Genomic DNA, 21,923 nt, shown 5'->3' on the forward strand with positions numbered 1-21,923 from the left:
TGTGCTGATGTAGTCAGATAAGCCTTGTTCTACGGGTTGACTTTGACACCCCAGTCCTTGAAATTGACAGGATTATTTAGAAAAAATCCTGGTTGTGTAAATTAGGATCCTGAGAAAGTCGTCACTACACTCCTCTTCATAAATTAATTTGTGTAGCCATAATGGAGTTCTTACATCGCTTATATCCTCTAGAATATGAACAAAAACCACGTAGAGCTATTGGTAGGGTTAAACTTTATTTCCTTTGGAAGGGATTTTCCAAACTCAGGAGGACTTGAGAAGCACATTTTTTGTTTTCACAGCTGTGATTCTGACATTTACAACCCTCTGAGCAGCCTATATCAAAGTACAGCTGGAGAACAAAACTGTTTTGTCTGACACGTTTCCCGTGTCACTCTATCTGCTGCCATCCACAGAAGTGGACTTGTTTCAGCAGAGGTCTGTCTCACTCTGCAGCACCTTCCTCAGCTGAAATGGTGCAGGTGTCCGATGTATGGCCGCAGCTACCACTCACTGAGTGAGCAAAAGCCCGCTAACGTCTTCCTGTAATGTGATTGTACCTGAAAGAAATGGTTTAATGAACGAAAAAATGTTGGTCAGACTGCTTATTTACTTCTCATCAATAATAAAATTGAAACTTAAAAATCAAAAGCAAATTTCATTTGATCAACCTCAGTTCAGGGAACGACTTATTTGAAGTAGATTCATGTCATTTTCATCAAGATTTTATCCCAAAGACATAACACCTTTCATGTTGAAATTACATCACGTTATTTCAGTGAAACAGATGCAAACCGCTTAAGCCAATCATCCACAACACTAACAGCCTGTCGGCGTTCCATCAGAAAGCTGTGACCCATCTGGTTACGGCCACCGGACCATGGGGTGGATCTTGGTTTCAGGTGTTTGGATCCTCTTGGTTTGCACTCGTTGATGTTAGGATGAGTTCACTTTTATTTTTATTTTTTTTGCCTTCTTCAAGACATACCTGAGAGATTATCATGGCATGATGAGTTACATTGTCCTGCAGGAAGACGCTCCTGGTTTCATGGCAACATTTGTGGAAGTGATATTATGTTTGGGTAGAATGATACAGAAAAAAGCATCACATATCAGTAATTTAATGTTGTGACTAACTGATGTATATTTTGAAGCCCACACAGTATCAAAATATAAGATGCACCATTACCAGGATTTTCACCCATCAGGAAAATAAATAACTAAAAAATACTTCCAGCCATGCATTTTGTTGGCAGAATGTCTACAATCCACAGCTCATGATTATAGCTTCAGTTCAGGTTAAAGGAAAAATGGCCTCAGATCAGATAATTGCACAGTATTTTAACAGCACCCATGACCACACAGGTCAACACAGAGTTTACGGAGTATGTGTGAATCAGGCTCTTCCTGTACAGTACAGTTTCGTGGAGAAGATACAGCTTTAAAATCCAATTCTCAACGGGAAGAGTCGTTTTCTTCTCTTTTTAGAAAGGTAGGTATGTAGATATCCATTTTCTGACCGATGTCACTCGAGTGTAAACGCCTGGGAAACCAGTTCGTCCACACCCATGTCCCCAGCTGGTTACGCCAGCAATAAACCACTGGCCAGAGGGGTGACGGCAAGTCAGCGGTCCCCCAGAATCACCCTGGATGATTGAAAAAGAGGACAGTGTTAATTTACTAAAATTATTGCAGTGGGTTTAGTTCAATAAGTTAAAGAGAAAAAAAAAATAAAGAAAACAAGCTGGAATGTGAAGCAAGAGAGTAAAAAGCAGCAAGAAGAAGGATAATTTCACTTGGATGTTTGCTGGGATGACAGGTGCTTTGCCTTGGGTTTTCTTACATAAGATTAAAGAGAAGAGGTGAAGTTTAGGGTGGATACGGATGTGGGAAAGACCTCCTTAACTTTAGACATGCTGAGTATGCAATAAATAAACACTTTTACTTTCTTGTATACATATTTAAATGCTTCTTATTAGTATGAATTGTTTATTCTAGGTTAGAATATAACATGTTAAAGACAAAATGTGTATTTCATACAGCATATCTTACCAAACAAGTGTCTTTTCCCCCCTCCATTAAACCAGCACACATCATATTAGGAGTCAGAACATTTCCGTATGACTGCTGGCAATCAGCCTGGTCGATAATGTTCACTGCAGCCTTCTGCAGCAAGTTCATCAAAGAGCCTATACAGAAAGTGAATAAGTCAACTATGAATTATCATTGTACTGTTGCTCCAGGTTTTTCCAGAGCACACACCAGAAAAAAACCAGTCTGCTGTCATTTGTTAAAGGTGCATGATGTAAGAAAGAAGTAAGAATGTCATCTTGTGGTCAAATCTGGGTACTGCAGTCCATTTTCAAAACACACGAGTGACTCTCTCACTCTTGTTTCATGAGTTTCATGGCTGTTGTCAGACATGGATCAACGCCATAAGACTCTAGATGACGAGTGAAGACAAGACATATGCAGTAAAGCCGGGTGGACACTGCAACATTTTCACTTTTTTGAGCCGATTTTCCCCTCGTGCTAGAATCTACAAGATCGGGGCGAGTTTTGCGCTGAGCGTCTTGTAGTATACAGGGGGTTACGAGAGGCAGTTAACACCACGTGACCCACTACTGATCAGCAATCATGAGCTTGCATGGATTTGCGTGTTTGATATTTTGCTCGTCCCTTGTGAGAGTTGAAGTGGCCAGAACCGCTCACGGCGCATGCGCAAACATGTATCACGGCTTGCCAGCTATTTCCCTATTAACACACTGTGGCAAGGTGTAGGAACAATGGCCCGGGCGGGATTCGATCCCCAGACTCCCGGATGAGAGTCATGCGCACTAACCAGTCAGACAAAGGGACAGCCCCTTGGCCAAGTAGCCAGGGCGCATGATCAATCAGGACACCGTGACAGGACACTCACACTGCCACAACATGTTGTTTGTTTTTATTTCTATGCTCTTTTTACACACACAATGACAAGGATTGTCAAGAAAACGTGTTTGCCGTGTTTATGTCAAAATAAACCTCATCCAACCCCCATAAACCCCTGTGTCCTAGCTCCTCCTACAGCACTCCCGAAGGACAACAGACGTTAATGTGGCAAGGTGGAGAAACAAGGGCCCAGGCGGGATTTGAACCCCAGGCTCCCGGGTGAGAGTCATGCACGCTATCCAGTCAGCCAAAGGGACATCCCCTTGGCCAAGTAGCCAAGGCGCACGATCAATTGGGACACTGTGAAAGGACGCTCACACTGCCACTTTAATAACAACACAAAACAGGTCTGGCGTGTTGTGTAAAAACTGCTATTTTTAGCATATTTTTAGGTCTGACATGTTGCTGCCAGACGTACGGTATGAGCAATCAGGTCGCATCCGAGAACTGGGTCGTACAGTGTGAGAACATGACTCGTGAGATTTGCTTTGTGAGGAAGTTGTACAGTTTGAGATGAGGATGAGTGTTGCAAGTGAAAAAGTCGCACAGTGTCCGCCCAGCTTAAGTTAAGTAGATAAATACATTTCACTGTAATACCAAGTTTGAAAAATGCAGCTTGAGAATTGTTTAGAGCTGACTGTTGCTAATTCACTGTTAGCATTGTTACCTTAATGTTAGGCTTAACAAAAGGATTATTTCAGATCTTGCTGGATCACCTGGAAAAGTGGGTGGGAATGTCCAAAACAGCTTTGCAGTGGATGAGGTCGTATCTGTCAGAAATGTCCTTTTCTGTGTCCATGAGGACATATTCATTGGGTGATACACCAGTGAAATGGGGAGTCCCTCAGGGATCTGTGCTGGGCCAGTTAATGTTCACTCTGTACATGCTCCAGGGGGTGCACAATCCTGGTGCTGTAGGGCTGGTATCCAGCAGGTTTTGTGGTTTCTCTGCTCCAACACACGTGATTCACTGGTTAAATCACCTGTGCATCATCTCATCAGGCTCTGCAGAAGCCAGTTAATTACCTGCTGATTGAAATCAGGTGTTAAAATTAAAACCTGCTAGATACTGGCCCTCCAGGACCAGGATTGGGCACCCCTGACATACTTCCTCTTGGAATGCTGATTAGTATAAATTTTCACCTATATGCTGACGATTGTTGGATATATGCCCCAATAGGTCGAGGGTCACACTCTTCGATGCAGACATTATTGGTCTGCTTAGATGATGTGCGCTCCTGGATGTAGGCAAACTTTTAATGTTTGACTGACAACAAGGCGGAGCTAGTGGTGTTCACTCAAAATGACCACCGGCCACAAAGTGTAGACCTTAGCTCACTTGCACCATTCAAAATGTGACTGCTGACCTAGAGGTGTAATTGGACTCAGCCTTGTTGTTTGACACACAGATAAATGCAGTTACCAGATCTTGCTTTATTTTAACTTCATCACCTGTCAAAAATTAAATCGATGCTCTCAAAGAGAGACTTGGAGATTGTAACGCACTCTTTTATTCTCTCTCGACTCGATTATTGTAACTCACTCTATGCTGGTCAACCAGTCTACAATCAATAAGCTAGATGGTGCAAAACTCTGCAGCCAGATTCATTTATGGGCTGAGGAGGTGGGACCATATATCCCTGATCCTGAATGACCTGCAGTGGCTTCCTGTAAAACATTGGGTTGCAGTTAGAGTGCTCTTGGGGGAACTGCTCCGCCTTATATTACGGAGCTATTAAAACGATACGTTCCCGTACATTCCCTCCGCTCATCTGACAAAGACTTGTTGGTTATTCCAAGGTCTAAACGCCAGTCACGGGGAGAAAGAGCATTCACGTTTTTTGTGCTTAAACTAAAGAATGAGCTCCCGCTGGATATTAGGCATTTTTCGATTTGGATTTTTTAAGCTAAGCTGAGACAGTATTACAGATCTGTAGCTGTCGCAGTTAGAATTAATATTTGTGTTTATTGTTGTTCATTTCACCGTAGTTTTTCACGGTGTTTGCTGGTAACAAGAAGATAAAAGAACCAGTTGAACATCAGTTGGAGCATGGCATTTTCTTCCACAAAAAACAAAATAACCTTCATGATCAGTTACAAGTTCTGTTAGAGTTTGTAATGGTCCTGTGGTTTATTTACCATTGGTAGTGCTCTGGGTGCCATATTGCCTAATTTTGTTGATGTTAAGGCATATATCCTAGTTCTTAGCCAATAAGGGTTTTGGCCTTCTATAGAGCTCCGGGAGTTGACGTCACTTCTCCCAGCATGCAACAGTTCAAATCGAAACGGCACCAGATTGGCATGCAGAAGCCCGCAGCTGGACTATTTGTTATTGTCAGAAAACTCAGTCAAACGGGAAATATGGTAGATTCCTGTTGTGCCCCAGGATGCAAAACAGACGCGGACGACATAAGGAATGAGCCATCTACAGGATTCCCCAAGATCCGGAACGCCATTGTAATAAAACGCACTAGTGACCGGGCTGAAATGAAACTGTGGGATCCCGAGAGTAAAGGTTTTCGCTTATGCAGCGACCGCTTCATATCAGGTACTTAAACCAGCGTTTCCTCAACTGTGTGTGGTATTTATTTTAAATGCTTTTATTACGATTCTTAGTGGGCTTCCTAAACTTATTTTGGCGTGGCTTTTTCTGTCTTATTACTCATAGCAACAAGTAAACATCACGTAAAACGTTGCCTCGTGAGTTCTGCGTGCTGCCGTTTACGTGTTTTATGATCACAGCAATTAACCGGCTAAGCTGTGTTTCATTTTTAAGCAATGGTTGATCAGTTGTCAGATCACACATAAAAAGCACTTTGGATTGCTATTATCTGTCTCACCGAGACAGATCTCAGACAGATCCTGAGACGCTCCTGCCTGACATATTTATTTTATTCACGGAAAAAATAATCAAATCAGTGATTTCTCTTGGCGTTCAGTTTATACATTCAAACAGCACAGCACTCTATTTAAACTACTAATGTGTAAATCTGTTATTTGTCCATCCATCCATCCATTTTCATCCGCTTATCTGGAGTCGGGTTGTGGGGGCAGAAGCGTCGAGAGGCCCAGACTTCCCTCTCCCCAGCCACTAGGGCCAGCTCCTCCGGGGGAATCCCAAGGGGTTCCCTGGCCAGGTCCGGTAAGAAGTCCGCTCCGACAGCTTCTGGCATTTTTAAAAAGTATCCCAGGGGCACAGTAAGGGTCGGAGATGTTTAGTCTATTTAATTTCTGACTATATAAAACGATTTCTTCGGTTTTAAAGTGTGAAGTAAACTCCGACGAAGTAAAATCCAAGCTGATCCCGTTCATTTTGTTTACATTTGTTGCCTGCCAACATGGCGTCTACTCTCTGAGAGTCACGTGACGTCCGGAGCTCTATTTGGATGCAGCAAGGTCATCTGTCCTATTTTGTATTTTTGTTACAATATGTCATGTTTGTTTACGTTTTACACGTGTGCTATGTGTTTTAACTGGTTTTAGGCCTACTTGTCTTTTTGTCTGATTTTAGTCGCTGCATAAGTAGATCTTATTACTTCCTGTTCAGTTATGATTTTTGTGCATTGTCAGCACTTTGGGTGGCCTTGACTGGCGGCGGTAAAGGGCTTTACAAATAAATAAATAAATGCACTTAAATGAAATTTTCTAAAATAGTGCAACTTCATATGTATTTTATGTAATCAAACTAAAACGCTGCAGTTTACGATTGTTTTTAACCTGTTTGGTGTTCTTCTGTGAAACCTGGATGTGGTTTCACAGAGTTTATCTCCTACCTCCTTCCCTCATGGAGCCCCACCCTGCGATGTAGCACTCTGTGTTCCTCAGGAAGCGGTGCACTGGAGAAGGAAGACACGCTGACTGGATGGTGTAGGACATCAGGGCTGGGACTGACAGCTCCAGCAGAGCCACATCTAGGTTCATGTTAGTACCGTTGAAGTTCGGGTGGATGATCACTCTCTGAATGGGGATGACCAGTCCACCCACCCCAGATCGCAGCACAGATCCAAGACTGACCACCCATTTAGAGGGATTTCGATCACTATGGGTGTGAGTTATGAATGAATGCTGTTACGTTTGTTGGTCTCATTTCAAATGTAATCAAAGGGATTTTTAGGTAAACGTTAGTACCTATTGAAGCAGTGTGCTGCAGTCAGCAACCACTTATTGTGAATGAGTGTGGCACCACAGATGTGAAGTCTCTGGTACTGAAGACTGCCAATCCAAGGCCACTCTCCCCTCCGAGCTGTTACTCCACCTATGATCCTTTGATAACCCACCGCAGGGCGTGCACCACAGTCTGGGCAACAAAAACAAACCCTCACAAACAAGTCTTCTTATCTCCACTGTGTACTGCACTCCTTGTGTTTTAATTACCACAGTTCGTCTCATCAGCTGAATTGGGACAGTCTGGGATGCTGTCACACTCTGGGTTGACTTTATCGATGCACATACTGGAGCTACACTGGAAGTTTTCACTGCAGTTTATGGCTGGAACACATCAGGAAAAAATCCTTTAGTCTTAAACCAAACCACACAGTAAACAATGACCGTGAAATTGACATAAAAACTGTGTAAATACACAACAAAAAAGTACTGTACACTGAAAAACACATTTTCTGTTGTAATCACAGTAAATGTTTGAAAAATATTAAACAATGTGTTTATGTCATATCTACATTGACATGATGTGAAAATAAACACATTTATTTGCTAAAACAGAGTATTCAATACAAAAAAAATACTGTAATACTTATACCTAATTTTAACAAGAATGTAAAAACTATATTTTTTGCCAGTTCTTTTTGAAAATACAGAGATCTATGAGCCATTTTACAAGTTTAAGCTGTGCTTTCAACACAAACTGATTAAATTCAGCCAATTTTGATTACAGAAATATTTTCAGTTTTAAAATATTATTTATAATCATCATGATGAGTCTGAGAAGTTATTATGTGCTGCTGGGATCCTGAGGAAGTCAGATTCTCTCTCATAGGTCAACATTATCCTCATGACACAGAAAATAAAAAGTGTGTGTGTGTATGTATGCACGCACGCACACACACACACACACACACACACACACACACACACACACACACACACACACACACACACACACACACACACACACACACACACACACGTGCACGCACGCACGCACGCACACACACACACGTAAGACAAATGTCAATACAACTTTAACGTGTCAATTTGATAGCTCAACTGGTAAGGCACCTGACTTACATGGGTTCTAATCCAGGCTGGGAGAAATACTAACTACCAGTATAAATCCTTAGGTAATACCCTTGGTGCTACTTCATACCTCACACCATGATGCACAAACTACCTGCTGAGATATCACTTGGGTAAACGGGTTTTGATACCAGAAAGGGTTTATTCATAAACAACATTGCTATGCAAACGAGCAAATACTTTTGTAGATTTAACAGATATTTAATGTGATTTCAGCCGTAATTCCAATCACTGTAAATTAATTTACACAGTTTTTCATTAAGGTATTTACATTTACTGTGCAGGAAATCTCTGGTAACCACAGCTGCCAGGGATTTCCTGTAAAAACTAGAGATGTCCCGATACAACTTTTTCACTTCCGATACGATACCGACATCGTAGCCTTCAGTATTGACCGATACTGATATTAATCTGATACGACATCAGCACAAATCATACATACTTTTACCTATTTCATAGTGTGGAATGTATTAAAGGCTTGATCAAGTGATATTACTTAATCGGAGAACAAGAGCCAATAATAGTAAGTATGAAAAAAATGGTAATTTTTTCGTAACCATTGGTTGTAAAAATGTGAACCTTAACGCACTGCATATATCGGATATTCTTAATGCCGTCCGATATAATCCAATGCACTGTATTTGGGCCGATATCGATATCAGAATGGGGCATCCTTAGTAAAAACTACATTTTTTTTAAACAGTAAATGGATACTGCTTTAAGGCTGACATTACCAGGTAAAGGTGGTATGTAAGGCTCATCCATAGCCACTGCTGAATGGTTACCAGATGGCCTTTCTGTCACTGGAGCTGGTGCAGTGGGGACAAGCTTTGTCTGATCCATGACCAGGGTGGGATTTGTGTACTTCAGAACAAAGTTTCTGAGCTGGGTGACACGAGAATAAACTCCAGGCTTGTTGATCTGCGCACACCCCACGCCCCAGCTCACCACTCCTGCCAGGAAGAATCTCCCCGGTGCTCCTTCACACACTAAAGGCCCTCCGGAGTCGCCCTGCAGATAAAGCTCATGATCATGCAAGCTGAGGGAGTCCAAGAAAGTTTGATTAATTGAGAGATATAACAAGTACTGTTTATTTAAAATATCAACATATGTGCTAATTTTCTCTATTCAAAGAAAAAGATTAAGGAGAACCTTAACACCAGTCATAGGTGTGGGAAAACCTGTTTAATCAATACATTTGCAGTGATTTCTGGTAGGAATGAATGCCTTGCAGTGTATTCAGGGCAAAAACAGCCCAGAAACGCATGCATCAGCACAGGCAAGTCTGCCACATAAGAGGAAAGCTTAACACGGCAGGATTTGGAGTCTTATTTCCTGATATTTGGACATCTCACCTCTGATTGGATAACAGCAATGTGACTCTACTACTGACCCTGCTTGCTCTGCAACATGGATGTTTTATCTCCATAAATAACACAAGCCTGGAGGACCTACAGCTGTGTGGTTGAGTTGCTAATGCTAACAGTTAGCTTCTGCTAGGCGAGACATTCTCTGCTGATTCTGGACGCTAAAACAACAACAGCCTTCCCTGTCACGAATCCAGAATGTGTGAGTCCAAGCGACTGCATCACGTAGATCTGTCAGGCTTTTAAAATCCTAGCAATGCAACGTCTATTGTCTATCAGAAGCTGATGCAACAGATAGGTGTAGGAGACTATTATCAGGTTCAGCCTGTATGAAAAACTCAAGAGTGACCAATTATAATCAGAAATAACCATTAAAAAGTGATTTGAGTGAAACACACCTTTAAGAAAATCTGAAAATAAAAACTACTTTTCTGATCCTATTAGATTAAATATAAAAATGAAGCTGAATTGTTGATTTAAAAAATAAAAATTAGAAGAAGAAGAAACAATCTTTCATATAGCGCTTCTCAAGATGAAAAAAATCACAGAGGCAGTAAATTACTGTAGAGTTTCTAATAAACCAACCCTATATAAGCATTTTCCTGCTGTTGGGACGTACTAACCTGACACGAGTCCACCTTCCCCTGCAGAAATCCAGCACACATCATGTTTTGAGTAATAGCACCTCTGTACACAGATGACTGATTGCACACCTTAGAGTCAATGATTTTCACCAACGCTTTCTGCAGTACTTTGGGAATCTGGACTAAACAACAGAAAAACACGGTTCCAATTAATGTCTCAGGACACCTGCTGGCTACAATTCAGCAACACAAAATCAAAATTTTACATTTAAATTCTAAATGTAATTTTTAATTAATGGTTAAATGTTTAATTTTTAAATTTACCTAAAAAAAGAAATGAGATGATTGATGTAAAAATAAAAATGATAAAAATCTAAAATTCAAAATGACTATTAAAGAGGTCCCAAGTTCTTTATTTAGCAAGCATCCTATAATATAATATAATATAATATAATATAATATAATATAATATAATATAATATAATATAATATAATATAATATAAAATAAAATCTGAATTTATTTGTGTTTGCATGCAAACTCACAACTAAACTCCTGAAGAGCACCCCATCCAGACACAACGCAGGTCTGGCCAGGCTCAAAAACATGAGAGGAGGCGGGTATACAGATAGGCTGGATGTAGGAGCTGAAGGTGAGAGGGGTCTCCAGTTCTAGGACCGTCACATCAAAGTCAGTAGTCGAGGGGTTGTAGTCCGGATTCACAAATATCGACTTAATTTTGACTATTTTTGACTCTGGTGCTGCACTGTTAACTAGCCTGGCCCCAACCAGGGCTGTCCACTCAGTGGGATCAGCGGTACTAGAACAGAACAGACACAAGTGCTTCTTTTTGTTACAGATTCTCATAAACTGGATTGAAAATATGTCGTAGATTAAAGGAAAGTCAAATATTTTGCCCACCCTTCAAAGCAGTGAGCTGCAGTCACAAGCCAGCGCTCGTTGACGATGGAGGCTCCACAGGTGTGCAGAGAGTGGTACCTCAGACTGACCTGCCATGGCAGCTCCCCAAGCCGAGCATCCTCACCCCCCACCACCCGATTCTCTAACGCTGGACGCACACCGCAGTCTTGGTGGGGGAGACAGTTTGTGGAGAGTGAATGAAGCTCGTCTTCACCGAAATATTTGTTTTGGATTTATAAGAAGGGATTACCACAGCGAGCCTCGTCAGAGGCATCAGCGCAGTCGGTGATGTGGTCACATTCTGGGTTTACTTTAGTGATACATTCTCCGTTGTCACAGGTGAACGCCCTTTCAGGACATCTGGCTAGAGGGGCCAGATGAATGAAATGATTAGAAAATGAGGATAAAAGACAAGTGCGTGAACATAAAATAGATGAAGTTCAACTTTTTAAAAGTAAATCTGTCTTCTCTTTATTTTGTTCTTGTATACCTGTTGTACATTTACTGTTTATCTACATTTGTGTAGTCATCCAGGGCATGATAATCGTTTAAATTAAATTGAAAACAACTTTTCTTATCATTGTGAAGACGTTTCACCTCTCATCCAAGAAGCTTCTTCAGTTCTAAAACATGGGTTGTAGTAGGAGACGTATGAGTTGTGGTCTGAAATAACTCCCCAGCAATAACTCTTACACCCAACTGGAAAAGCTTTGGATGAGAGACGAAACAAGAAAACTCCAGTTTTCAATTTAACTTTCAAGATTACAGTTTATCTACTGCAAGTGCAGCAGGGGTGTGTGTGTGAATCCTCCGATGTAGTTTTTGTACAATATTACAAAATCAATATTTAGAAAAACTCTGTACTCACCCGTCATTGCATCTCCAATGACATAAAATGACTTCCCAGTGGCTCCTGTAGGAAGGAAAGGAAAACATTTAATCTGGATTATAGTTCCTGCCACTCTCTTCCCCTATCAGACGGTCAGCATGCTACCTATCATGACAATAGCGCTGATTTTTCCAAACCCTGGCACTTCTAGAGGTTTCCCATTCATCACCGAGCCGAGCCCTGCTCTCAGTACGTCCTGGACAAAGTTTTCTGAATAGTGCTGAATTTTAGATACCCTGAAGTCCAGTCTTAACGTCGCCATCACATCACCGTGAATGTTACTGGAAAGACAGAACCAAACGGACGTTGCAGCTTTTTTTTTTTTGGTGTCTGGATGCTTTTTTATAGGTAACAGATCTCCATTCAGCTTTAACTCACCCATAAGCGACAATACTGCAGTCGTCAAAGTGATCTGATACAGACGAGGCCATGAAAATATCTTTAATCTGAAAGAGAAGACGCGTGATCATTCGGCATTTTTAAAAGAAAATAATGGCTGCCATTACGGGGTGAGTCTGCACTCACTTTGGACTTTAAAGCTGAGGAAAGCACCATGGAGAAACCAGAGTTCTCGTTCTGCAGCGCAGAGTCATACTTCAGACCCTTCAGCTCCACCGTCTCCGTGAAAGGACGAGGCTCCTCCACCAGGTATGCTAAAGGTGGAGAAATCAGGGAAATGTTTACAGCTGGTTTCTTCAGAAGATGTTTGATAAATGTAATGGTAAAGCAAAAAAAAAAAAAAAAAAAAAAGAAGCACAATCATGCTTGGACTCACCTACAGCAAGGCCTACAAAGATGCCTATAAGAAGGAAAAGGAGGATGCAGATGATGAGGACGCCTCTGTAGCAGCTGGGGCTGGAGGGAGAAGAGTACCAGGACCCTCCTCCTCCCCCATCCTTCTTGGTGTCCATGTTGGAATCCCAGCACTGATCTCACAGCTCACATTCAACTGTCCGAATCACAATGCCTGACGAACAAACATCTGCTCAAACACTGTGTCACGGCAAAAAGCCTCCAGGATCCAGACGACGATATGAAATGCAACATTAGAATGTATAGAATAGAAAATCACTTTATTGTCACTCAATGAGGGCATTTTGGTATCACAGCAGCAAATCACATCTGGGACCAAAGAATAATAATTAAAAAGGAATACATCGGACAAAATACAAACATGCAAGAAATACTTATAACATTCAGTTGAATTTGCCACATGAAAAAATTATGTGGTAAATAAATGTGGTAGAAATGCATGCATGCAAATATGCATGTTCAATTTGGACAAAAATCACAGATTTGTTTTTCTATAACAAGTCTAGATTCAAAAAGGCCTGCACTGCTTTGTAAAAATCACAAAGTTAAGTTTGTGCAAAAGCATGACTGACACTTTGTCTGCTCTTTTATTTTAGAGCAGACCGATTTTGTCTTCAGTCACATTAAGAGTCTCTGAATGCACCAAACTGTCGCTAAAACCCAGTTTCACATTTTGTTACTGAAAGATGTTACATTTTCTTTCCTTCTGAGCATCAGCGTGCAGCGATAAACAATACAGGCTTTATCCTGTGACTGAAGCAGCCTCACTCACCTTTGTCCCTGCTCATTACTCTGAAAGTTGACACCGGAGACCGCCCGCAATTCTCGGCGCACATAGGAGCAGAAAGTCAGATGGAGGATGAGGCAACGGGGCCAAAGGATCCACTATTTGTTGCACCTGAGGCAGGGGCGTGCCGTGTGTGTCCAGCAGGTAAATTACTCCTGTTTACCCAAAGAGGTCCTGTTTAGCCTCAGAAATCCCAGTCCTGAGTTCCTTCCATCCGTCTTGATCCCTTCCGTCACACCCAGGTGTACACAGGCATCTCTCCTGTCACCTTAAAATCTCCATAGTTTCCAGGAAAGTGTAGAATCCCCTCAAATCCACCATTATCAAGTTGAGTAAGAGGTGCGATAAGACTGCAGCATGCTCCTTAGTGGAGCGCCCTGCTCCGTCTAAAAGCCTGCTTGTACGTGCTCCATTGACACAGTGACTGAGCAGCAGGGGAGGGGCGAAGCTTCCTGGAATTTGGCCTTTTTACTCCTCTCCAAGCTCAAACACCTGACAAACCATCAATTCTCTCTCAGACTTCCATAAGTCACTATTCTAACCTACTTTTAGGAGGTTTCACATCCAGTTAAGTAAAAATTTTGCCATTTTAAAAAACAGCTTCAGTTATCTCACTTAAAACTCATCAGCATTTTGTTTCTGCGTTTCTCCAACGCCAAAATCTACTGAAGATCCTTTCTTTCAAAAGGAACAATCCATAGATATCATTACTTTACACCCCCACCCCAGCTTAATGCATTACTGACTTAAAAGCTGTTAATGCCACATATGTGTCTTTGTGAGTGTGCAGACAAGCTTGAACGGTTTATCTTCAAACACAGAAACTCCCTTTAAACCTAAACACACTCATCTTTTTTTTTACTGCAGAGTTCAGTAGTCTGTAGACCCATCGAGTCAGTCACAACCAGCAGGTAGGGGACGTCTGTCGGGTCAACAAAACCACTCAGATCCTTGTCACCCTTTCGAATAGACCATATCTGGTGTAACTTTCCAACACGTCCTCTGTGTTCAAAGGAGAAAAACATTCAGATTCAGCTTTTTTTCCACTTTATTTTCTTATCAAAAACAAAGAATAGTAAAAAGTTCACTCAGATAACAAGAAATTTGTTTTAACACTTTCAGAACTGGGAGCTCCTCACAACACAAAAATGAGCAAAATTAGCAGGGAAATAAAACTGAAGTGCAACGGAGCCTTATTTTACCAGTGATGAACTTAAAACATGTTTGTCGTCTGAATGACAAGTGTCCTGTAATGTTAAAAAAGAAAAGTCTAATCAAAAGTGTGCCACGCAGCAGCATGGGGGTTATCCATCTTGCTGCTGGATGAATGGGTTAGGAATGGCCTCCATGCCATCCTGAGGACAGATCAGCACCACAGAGGTTCCTCTGCAGACCACCAGCCCCAGCTGTCGGGTGTCTTCTGTCAGCTTCAGCTGGTCGTCTGGATCTGCACACAAAGCCACAGAACGTTCACACTGGAAATGTCAAGCAGCTGGGTGTCCACCAAGCATTTTACCGGAATGCACTCAAAACTAAAACATGAATGGTGAGACCTTTGATTTTTTTGTTTTGACCATCTTCAGTTCAGATGTATTTTTCAAAGATGTTAAGTCCACACAAGACGACCACTTGTAACAGCGATAAAAAACCAACAACATTTGATTTGTTATCACTGTTAAAAATCTGCTTCGACCACTAAAGAACAAACCTCAAACTGAAAAAAGCCACTCATCTTTTGTTTGGGGATTTTTAAATCAATTTAATTTCCCCCCACATGTTTCTGGTTTTTGTTCCACCCGAGTGGCCTCCATGACTCCTCTGAATATTAGCTCAACCCTCCCCTCCAAACACTAAACTGAGAATTAGAAACTTGAGCATTTTTCCAGTGTTTGTTCAAACTAGCATCACATTTTCAACAAATCCACAGTGATGGTAGAGGAGATAGGTGGAGTAACCTTACAGGGTAAGAGCACAAAAAACACAACCAGCTACTTACCTTTACCTGGAAACAACACACTGTTCCAGTAGAGAGGTGTCTACACAATGTTTTCTGTTTGTTTGTACAAAAAGAAAACAATTCCACAGATGCTTTTACACACAGACTTTCTTAATTTTATGAAACTGAAAAATTAATCTTACATACAAGGGCGTGATTTGAAAATTTGGAAACCTTTTTTCAATTTGAAGCCCAGAAAATCTCTCGGATTATTTGATGTTTTAGAATGAATTATTTAGAGCCTGTGAATTTTCTTCTTTTAAACATAGCAGCAACATGTTTTTGTCTACATGTAATTATATGTAATGTTCGTCCACTGAAGATAATCTAAAATTATGTTGCTTTTATTGTCAAACAAGATTAGCACGCACGCACGCACACACACACGTATTCCTGATAATTTACTGAAAAACAAATTAACTCAAAAAAGTGAAGTAGAAAAATGTCTCTTAAACATGCTCTGAACATGAACATAATGTTTTGATCAACATGCTTATTTTCACTAACTGTAGATCGTTTTAAAGATGACGGTAGGGGCGAAATTAATGCGAATTATTACTTTATAGTTATGTGTGTTGGGGAACTTCGGAATGTGTTCAGGAAAAGTCCTTCATCGATATAAACATGGACTCAGACTGAGGAGCAGTTTTCTGGCTGGATTTGAGTTTTGGTTTTCTTACCACGCATGTATTCGATCGTGCCGTCCAGCACCAGGTTCAACAGAGGATCAAATCCTTTCAAAACGCCGCTTGCTGAGAAGAAAACACAAATTTTAGGCTTCCACATAAGGAAATCTAGACATTTACTGCTTGCACGAAATGAAAGGGTTAGCAACAGCTTGGTCCACCCACCCTCTCGTCCACCTTGAAACTTCACCCGAATCGTCTTGTCGATATACTTGGACAAGTCGAAGATGCTCTCCTTCTTTTTCTTTTCTTTATCCTGCAGAAAGGCCAGGTTACATTGTCTTAAGTCACTAATTAATCACAAACAAAACGTAGCCTTAGCTTAGCTCACTACTAGCCACGTTATTTAAGTAAAACGTCTACCGTCACAGCAAAATAAAAGTTGTTCAAGTCGACTTTTGTTCAGAAAACAAAGCTAAATCTTAACAATACAAATGTGGATGTGAAAAGATAAAAAGTAACACAATATAATGAAAGCCATGGATTACGAACTCACCGCCATATTTACTGTCTGACCCGGAAGTAAATCTTAGACCCTAGGAAATGATAGTGATCCAATGAGATAACGCGTTCAGAGGGTTCAGAGAGGTCCAGCTGTAGACCATAAAAAGTAAAATGAAACAATATTGATTTTTGTAAAAGTCTCGGGACTACCATCTCTACTAAAACGTAATGAGTTAAATACACACTCATGTGATTGTCTTAATACGCTGTCAGGCTGGGAAAAACGTTCATCTTTCTCAGCTGCATTGTGCGTTAGCTAATAGCTACAGGCTACAATCTCAGAAGAAATCTACGCCCTCCAGTGGGGATAAACTGCAACTACAATCAGGTTCTAAGAAGCTAGAAGGGAACGTTCTAGTCTCATGGCAATGAAACTGGGGGGGGGGGGGGGGGGGGATCATAATCTGTATTTTTGTTTCTTTTGGTTGATGGAGATGGAGAAGAGAAAACTGCCTGTAAATTCTTTCTAAATAAAACGCTATAACACTTTTGTTATCAGCGAGTGGGAAACTCGCTCTAACAGCCTTTTTCGTTTATTATTTAGCTAAATTCACAATCAAAACAGTATGTAACAGTGTTAAAAACTATGCTAATACTGAGTTCACAACTAAAGACAGTTGGGGTTGCCGATCAGCTTGTATGTTTTTGGTCTGCTGGAGGAGCATGTACCCAGAGCAAACCCACACATGCATGGAGAGAATGAAAGGCCGTAGCCAAGGTTTAAACCTATGACATTGTTCCTGTGAGTCACCAGTGCTTCCAACTGCCCCACAATGAAACCCTTTTTAAAATAAAATGTATACAGATGAAACTCAAAAAATTTGAACATGGTTCAAAAGTTTATTGATTTCAGTATAAAAACCTAAAAGGTGAAACAAATTCATGAGATAAACTCATTCTATGCAAAACCAGATATTTCCATCATTTATTTGTTATAAGTGTGATGATTATGGCTTACAGCTTACGAAAACATCTAAAACTAAATATCTCAGACAAACAGAACGTGCGAGAAGGTTCAATACTCTAGACTCAAAGTGTCGCACTCTAACCAGCTAATTAATCAAAAACATCTGCAAAGGGTTCCCGAGCCTTTAGATGGTCTCTCAGTCTAAGATGGATTATTGAAATAAGTGAACTTTTGCACCATATTCTAATTTTTTGAGTTTCAGTATTGTTATTGGGAAAAAAATCAATAACCAATAAAGGCTCTCAGCATGGAGCTTGCTCCAGTCATTGACATGAACAAGCCAGCACACTGAATTAGCTTGGTCATGACCCACACATGACTACTATTAATAAACCCTGACTGTGTACCAGTTGGTGGGTTGCAAACCACAAGTAGGTCAAGATATTTTGGTGAGGCTGTTTGCAATGACACCGCCTGCAGAGGGGACTTCTACGTGAGCTACAACAAAACAGACATGGATGAATCTGTTTTACATGTGAAGGACTCGGAGACCGATTTAATCCCAGATACCACCCTACGGGTAGGAGGAGAGAGCTTTTATGTCAACCGTCAACGTCTGGCCTTCCAGAGTCCTTATTTCAGGGCTCTGTTCTTTGGCTGTGGTGTGGAGCGAAACAAGACGCAGGTAGAGATCAAAGGTGTTGCTCTCCAATATTTTAAAGTGTTAATGGCCTACAGTGTGACCCAAAGCCTAGCACTGGACAGAGAAAACGTTCTGGGAATCCTAGAGACTGCAGACTTTTTACAACTGGAGAAACCCAGGCTACTGTGCTGCAAATTTCTGGAGCGGGAGCTGCACCTCAGCAACTGTTTGGGAATGATGGCCTACGCCTGGCATTTTGGTTTCTCCCAACTACATGCCGCAGCGCGGCAGGTGGCACTCACACACTTCTCAGCTCTCTCAACTCTAGATGATTTCTTATGCCTTTCCAAAGACTTTTTAGCAGATCTCCTTGCTAGTGATGACCTGGCCATCTTTAAAGATGATCTGGCTCTGGAGGCCACCCTGCGTTGGGTGTCTTTTGACCCTAAACGAGAGGAACATTTCCTGGAGCTCGTTGAGCTGGTGAGGCCTGAATCTCTCTCCTTACCATTTGTCTCTCAGCTCTTGACCACAATGAAAGGCTCTGATCCCAGAGCTAGGCTCATCAGGAACGTCAATGAGTATTTCCCACCATCCTGGTCAGTGGGAAGGTCAATGAGGAGGACCAGGGCCAGAGAGAGCCTCTACATCCTGGGTGGGCCTCATGATCAGGAGGAACAGGCGCTGTATCAGCTTCATCCTCACAGTGGCAGATGGGAGCGCTGTGCACCTCTGCAGAGGAAGAACCTAACTCAGTACTCTGTGGCTGCAGTGGGTAATGAGTGTGTGGTGAATATTATGATGTTATTGTGTTTAATTGCTGCACGACATCTCAGGACATTGTTCTAACAGCATACATGTACATGTTCTCACTCTTTAGGGGACAACGTGGTTGTGACTGGTGGCTACTTTCGGGACGTGCTGTGGTTCAGTGTGGATTGGGTCAGAATTTATGAATGTGGTAACCAGCGCTGGGTGGACGGACCAGCCCTGCAGAAATCTAGACACAGCCACTGCTCCATAGGGCTGGGCTCAGCCCTGTTTGTTCTGGGTGGGAGTATGGATGAAAGTCTTGTGGCTGATGTGGAGAAGCTGGTTCTTGGAGCAGGGGAGGGTTGGGAGGGAAAGAGCCCTATGGTCCGGGCGGTGGAGAGAGCAGCCGCCGCCGCTGTGGGAACATGCATCTATGTGGCATGTGGCCTGGATGAAAATGGGGATGTGTATGCTGGGATTCAGAGGTATGTGGTGAAGGAGGATCAGTGGGATGTGGTCTCCTATTCTCCATTTCCGAGGTGAGTTGATCTTCACCAGTTTCGTCATACCAACATTTCTCCTGTCTCCCTCACGAGAATAAACGTCGAGCAGAACGTTTAAACGGTTTTGAACTCTATCGAAGGTACGACCTGGTAGCCACAGAGCTCAACAGCGCTCTCTATCTGATTGGAGGTCAAGCGCTGCGTTTTGATGTGGACACTGACGAGTGGACGGTGCTAGACGAGGAGAATCTGGAGAAAAAGTTCTTCTGCGGCTGCGCCACGGTCAGCGGTCAGGTCTATCTGGTCAGTGAGAGGAAAAGTAACAAAGCTTTTCCAAACATGCTGCTGCTTGACCCCTACATAGACACGTGCATAGAGGTAGACGACGCTCTGCCCTGTCCAGTGCCCCTCAGAGGATGTGTCACCATGAGGGAAGTCACCTAACACCACAAGACTCAACATCTGTTCCACTGTTTTTGCTTGTGTACAGTAAAGATGCCCTAAAGGGGTTTACCACCTCTAGGTGAAATTTATTCTGTGGCCATTATCCTTAAAAGATGGATAAATGGGAAACAGCATTTTGTAATCAGGCCAGTCATTCTCCTAATCTGGCAGTATTCTGTTTGCTTTAGCTTAGCATAAACAATGTAAGTGAATGGCAACAACTAGCATTTCAACCATTCAAATTCAAAAAGACACAAATACATGGCATCTTTAGGCTTGTAGCTGATTGACTTCTTTAAAGGAATAGCAAAAGAAGTTGCACTAGAATTGTTGACTACATGACAATTGAAGTGGGTGTCTTTTGGGGTTGCTGTTTCATGTCTTTGCACCTTGTAACGGTGGCTTAAGCCTGATTTATACGTCTCCATCTGCGTGGGCACGGAGACGTGCAACGCCTTAATGCATCGGTGCAAGAGCTCTCCGACGGGCTCACAGAGGCTGATGGAGACCTGCCCAAATATTTAACTATCCGTCAAAAGCTTCCTTTAACTTTGTCACCAGCACTGCCATTGCCCCCTCAAAAAAGATCTAAGAACGTCTCGGGGAAAAAGTCAGCGATTACTGACGTTTATTCACTCGTGAAAGAAGGAGAACAAAGAAGCCTTTTATTCGTGGATGGAAATGACGAGAACTGTGGGTTAGAGGTGCTGACCGCACGAAGAGGTGGAGCTGAAGGACAAACATATCCATGTTAGAAAGTATCTGAAATACATTAACATGATAGTAAATACACTATCATCGACTGGATACATGACAGTCGCAGCAGAAGAAGAAGAAGACGACAATCTTTTATAAAGCGCCTCTCAAGATAAAAATCACGAGGCCCATCACCAAAACAAAACAAAAAAAAAGTATAAAAAGATTTAAAAAATGATTAAAAATATGTTTAAAAGGAGAAAAGAAAAAAAATTTAAGGAAAAAGGGAGAGAAAATGAAAAGGGAGAGGGAGAATTGGAGCTGAATAAGGAGAGGATGATGAAGGTCATACAAAAGCCAGCCTGAACAGATGAGTTTTCAGCTGCTTTTTAAAGGAGACCACTGAGTCCACTGAACTCAGGCTCAGGGGGAGAGAGTTCCAGAGGCTGGGGGCCACAGCAGCAAATGATTTGTCACCTTTGGTCTTTAGCCTGATGCTGCACAACCAGCAGGCTTTGATCACTGGACCTCAGGGACCTGCTGGGAGTGTAGGGACTAAGAAGATCACCAATGTAGAGATGGTGCTTGTCCATGTAAGACCCTATAAACCAGAACCAGGATCTTGAAATGAACCTTGAAGTTGACTGGCAGCCAGTGAAGCTGGAGGAGAAGCGGGGTGATGTGGGTGTATTTGGAGGACTTGGTCAGAAGCCGAGCACAGGCATTCTGAACCACCTGTAGACGGTTCAGAGTAGACGGTTAAATCTGCATGAATTCTTTTATGTTACTTATTACTTTCATTTACATTTGAGTTCACCAAGAGAAATTGAAGAGACAATGTGTAGTTTTACCACCCATCCATCAAAATGTTGAAAATGAATGAAATGATGCCCAGTTGTTGAAAAATATTGGCAGCTTCGTAACATATAATCATCAAACTCTGGTCAAAAACACACGGGAGTGGGTCCAAGTCTTTGGGTGATTTCAGACGCCATGTTTCCTTCTACAGGGGAACAAAATGCATTTACTGATTTATAACAAAGAAAACTTAAAAAAAACGTTCACCATTCATAAATGTTGATTTACACATTTGCCTCTTCACTCATTGCCAGTGATGTAACAGAGTCTGATGTGCTTGTCATTTTGCTGGAGGTTGATCTCGCAGGGATTTTTGTCCATGGCCATCCTTGGTAAGGTCCACTCAAACACAAAAATACTGCTTTATTGCAACTTTTTAGGTGTGTACT

At 41.8% G+C, this 21,923-nt stretch overlaps 3 protein-coding genes across 3 annotated transcripts; 1 reads left to right on the forward strand and 2 right to left on the reverse strand.

Annotated features, from left to right (window-relative positions):
• Positions 1 to 217: 217 nt before the first annotated feature.
• On the reverse strand, positions 218 to 14,449 carry tmprss9 (transmembrane serine protease 9). Its single transcript, XM_054752357.2, has 16 exons — positions 13,530 to 14,449; positions 12,720 to 12,911; positions 12,470 to 12,597; positions 12,323 to 12,390; positions 12,050 to 12,225; positions 11,924 to 11,968; positions 11,306 to 11,419; positions 11,056 to 11,221; positions 10,680 to 10,954; positions 10,175 to 10,317; positions 8,919 to 9,195; positions 7,306 to 7,419; positions 7,060 to 7,228; positions 6,705 to 6,970; positions 2,053 to 2,189; positions 218 to 1,646 (listed from the first exon to the last, which is right to left on the reverse strand). The coding sequence occupies exons 2-16, from the start codon at positions 12,853 to 12,855 to the stop codon at positions 1,485 to 1,487; spliced, it is 2,376 nt and encodes a 791-aa protein (XP_054608332.1). The 5' UTR covers positions 12,856 to 12,911; positions 13,530 to 14,449; the 3' UTR covers positions 218 to 1,484.
• Positions 14,450 to 14,574: 125 nt separating this feature from the next.
• lsm7 (LSM7 homolog, U6 small nuclear RNA and mRNA degradation associated) lies at positions 14,575 to 16,832 on the reverse strand. Its single transcript, XM_015970539.3, has 4 exons — positions 16,723 to 16,832; positions 16,392 to 16,482; positions 16,221 to 16,292; positions 14,575 to 14,991 (listed from the first exon to the last, which is right to left on the reverse strand). The coding sequence occupies exons 1-4, from the start codon at positions 16,726 to 16,728 to the stop codon at positions 14,849 to 14,851; spliced, it is 312 nt and encodes a 103-aa protein (XP_015826025.1). The 5' UTR covers positions 16,729 to 16,832; the 3' UTR covers positions 14,575 to 14,848.
• A 1,259-nt stretch (positions 16,833 to 18,091) lies between these two features.
• LOC107392649 (kelch-like protein 23) lies at positions 18,092 to 21,640 on the forward strand. Its single transcript, XM_015970540.3, has 3 exons — positions 18,092 to 19,055; positions 19,161 to 19,572; positions 19,677 to 21,640. The coding sequence occupies exons 1-3, from the start codon at positions 18,152 to 18,154 to the stop codon at positions 19,978 to 19,980; spliced, it is 1,620 nt and encodes a 539-aa protein (XP_015826026.3). The 5' UTR covers positions 18,092 to 18,151; the 3' UTR covers positions 19,981 to 21,640.
• Positions 21,641 to 21,923: the final 283 nt, after the last annotated feature.

The sequence above is a fragment of the Nothobranchius furzeri genome, chromosome 8, assembly GCF_043380555.1.
Source record: "Nothobranchius furzeri strain GRZ-AD chromosome 8, NfurGRZ-RIMD1, whole genome shotgun sequence".
Taxonomy (NCBI): domain Eukaryota; kingdom Metazoa; phylum Chordata; class Actinopteri; order Cyprinodontiformes; family Nothobranchiidae; genus Nothobranchius; species Nothobranchius furzeri.

Coding starts and splice junctions, on each gene's coding strand:
- lsm7 (XM_015970539.3), bottom strand. Junction 16,293..16,391: donor GTTTCAAGGTGGACGAGAGG/GTGGGTGGACCA, acceptor TTTTCTTCTCAG/CAAGCGGCGTTTTGAAAGGA. Junction 14,992..16,220: donor CACGATCGAATACATGCGTG/GTAAGAAAACCA, acceptor CTTTGTGTGCAG/ATCCAGACGACCAGCTGAAG.
- LOC107392649 (XM_015970540.3), top strand. CDS start 18,152: ATGGATGAATCTGTTTTACATGTGAAGGACTCGGAGACCGATTTAATC. Junction 19,056..19,160: donor GTACTCTGTGGCTGCAGTGG/GTAATGAGTGTG, acceptor CTCACTCTTTAG/GGGACAACGTGGTTGTGACT. Junction 19,573..19,676: donor TCCTATTCTCCATTTCCGAG/GTGAGTTGATCT, acceptor ACTCTATCGAAG/GTACGACCTGGTAGCCACAG.
- tmprss9 (XM_054752357.2), bottom strand. CDS start 12,855: ATGGACACCAAGAAGGATGGGGGAGGAGGAGGGTCCTGGTACTCTTCT. Junction 11,420..11,923: donor CATTGGAGATGCAATGACGG/GTGAGTACAGAG, acceptor TGGCCCCTCTAG/CCAGATGTCCTGAAAGGGCG. Junction 10,318..10,679: donor TGCTCTTCAGGAGTTTAGTT/GTGAGTTTGCAT, acceptor TCTGTTGTTTAG/TCCAGATTCCCAAAGTACTG.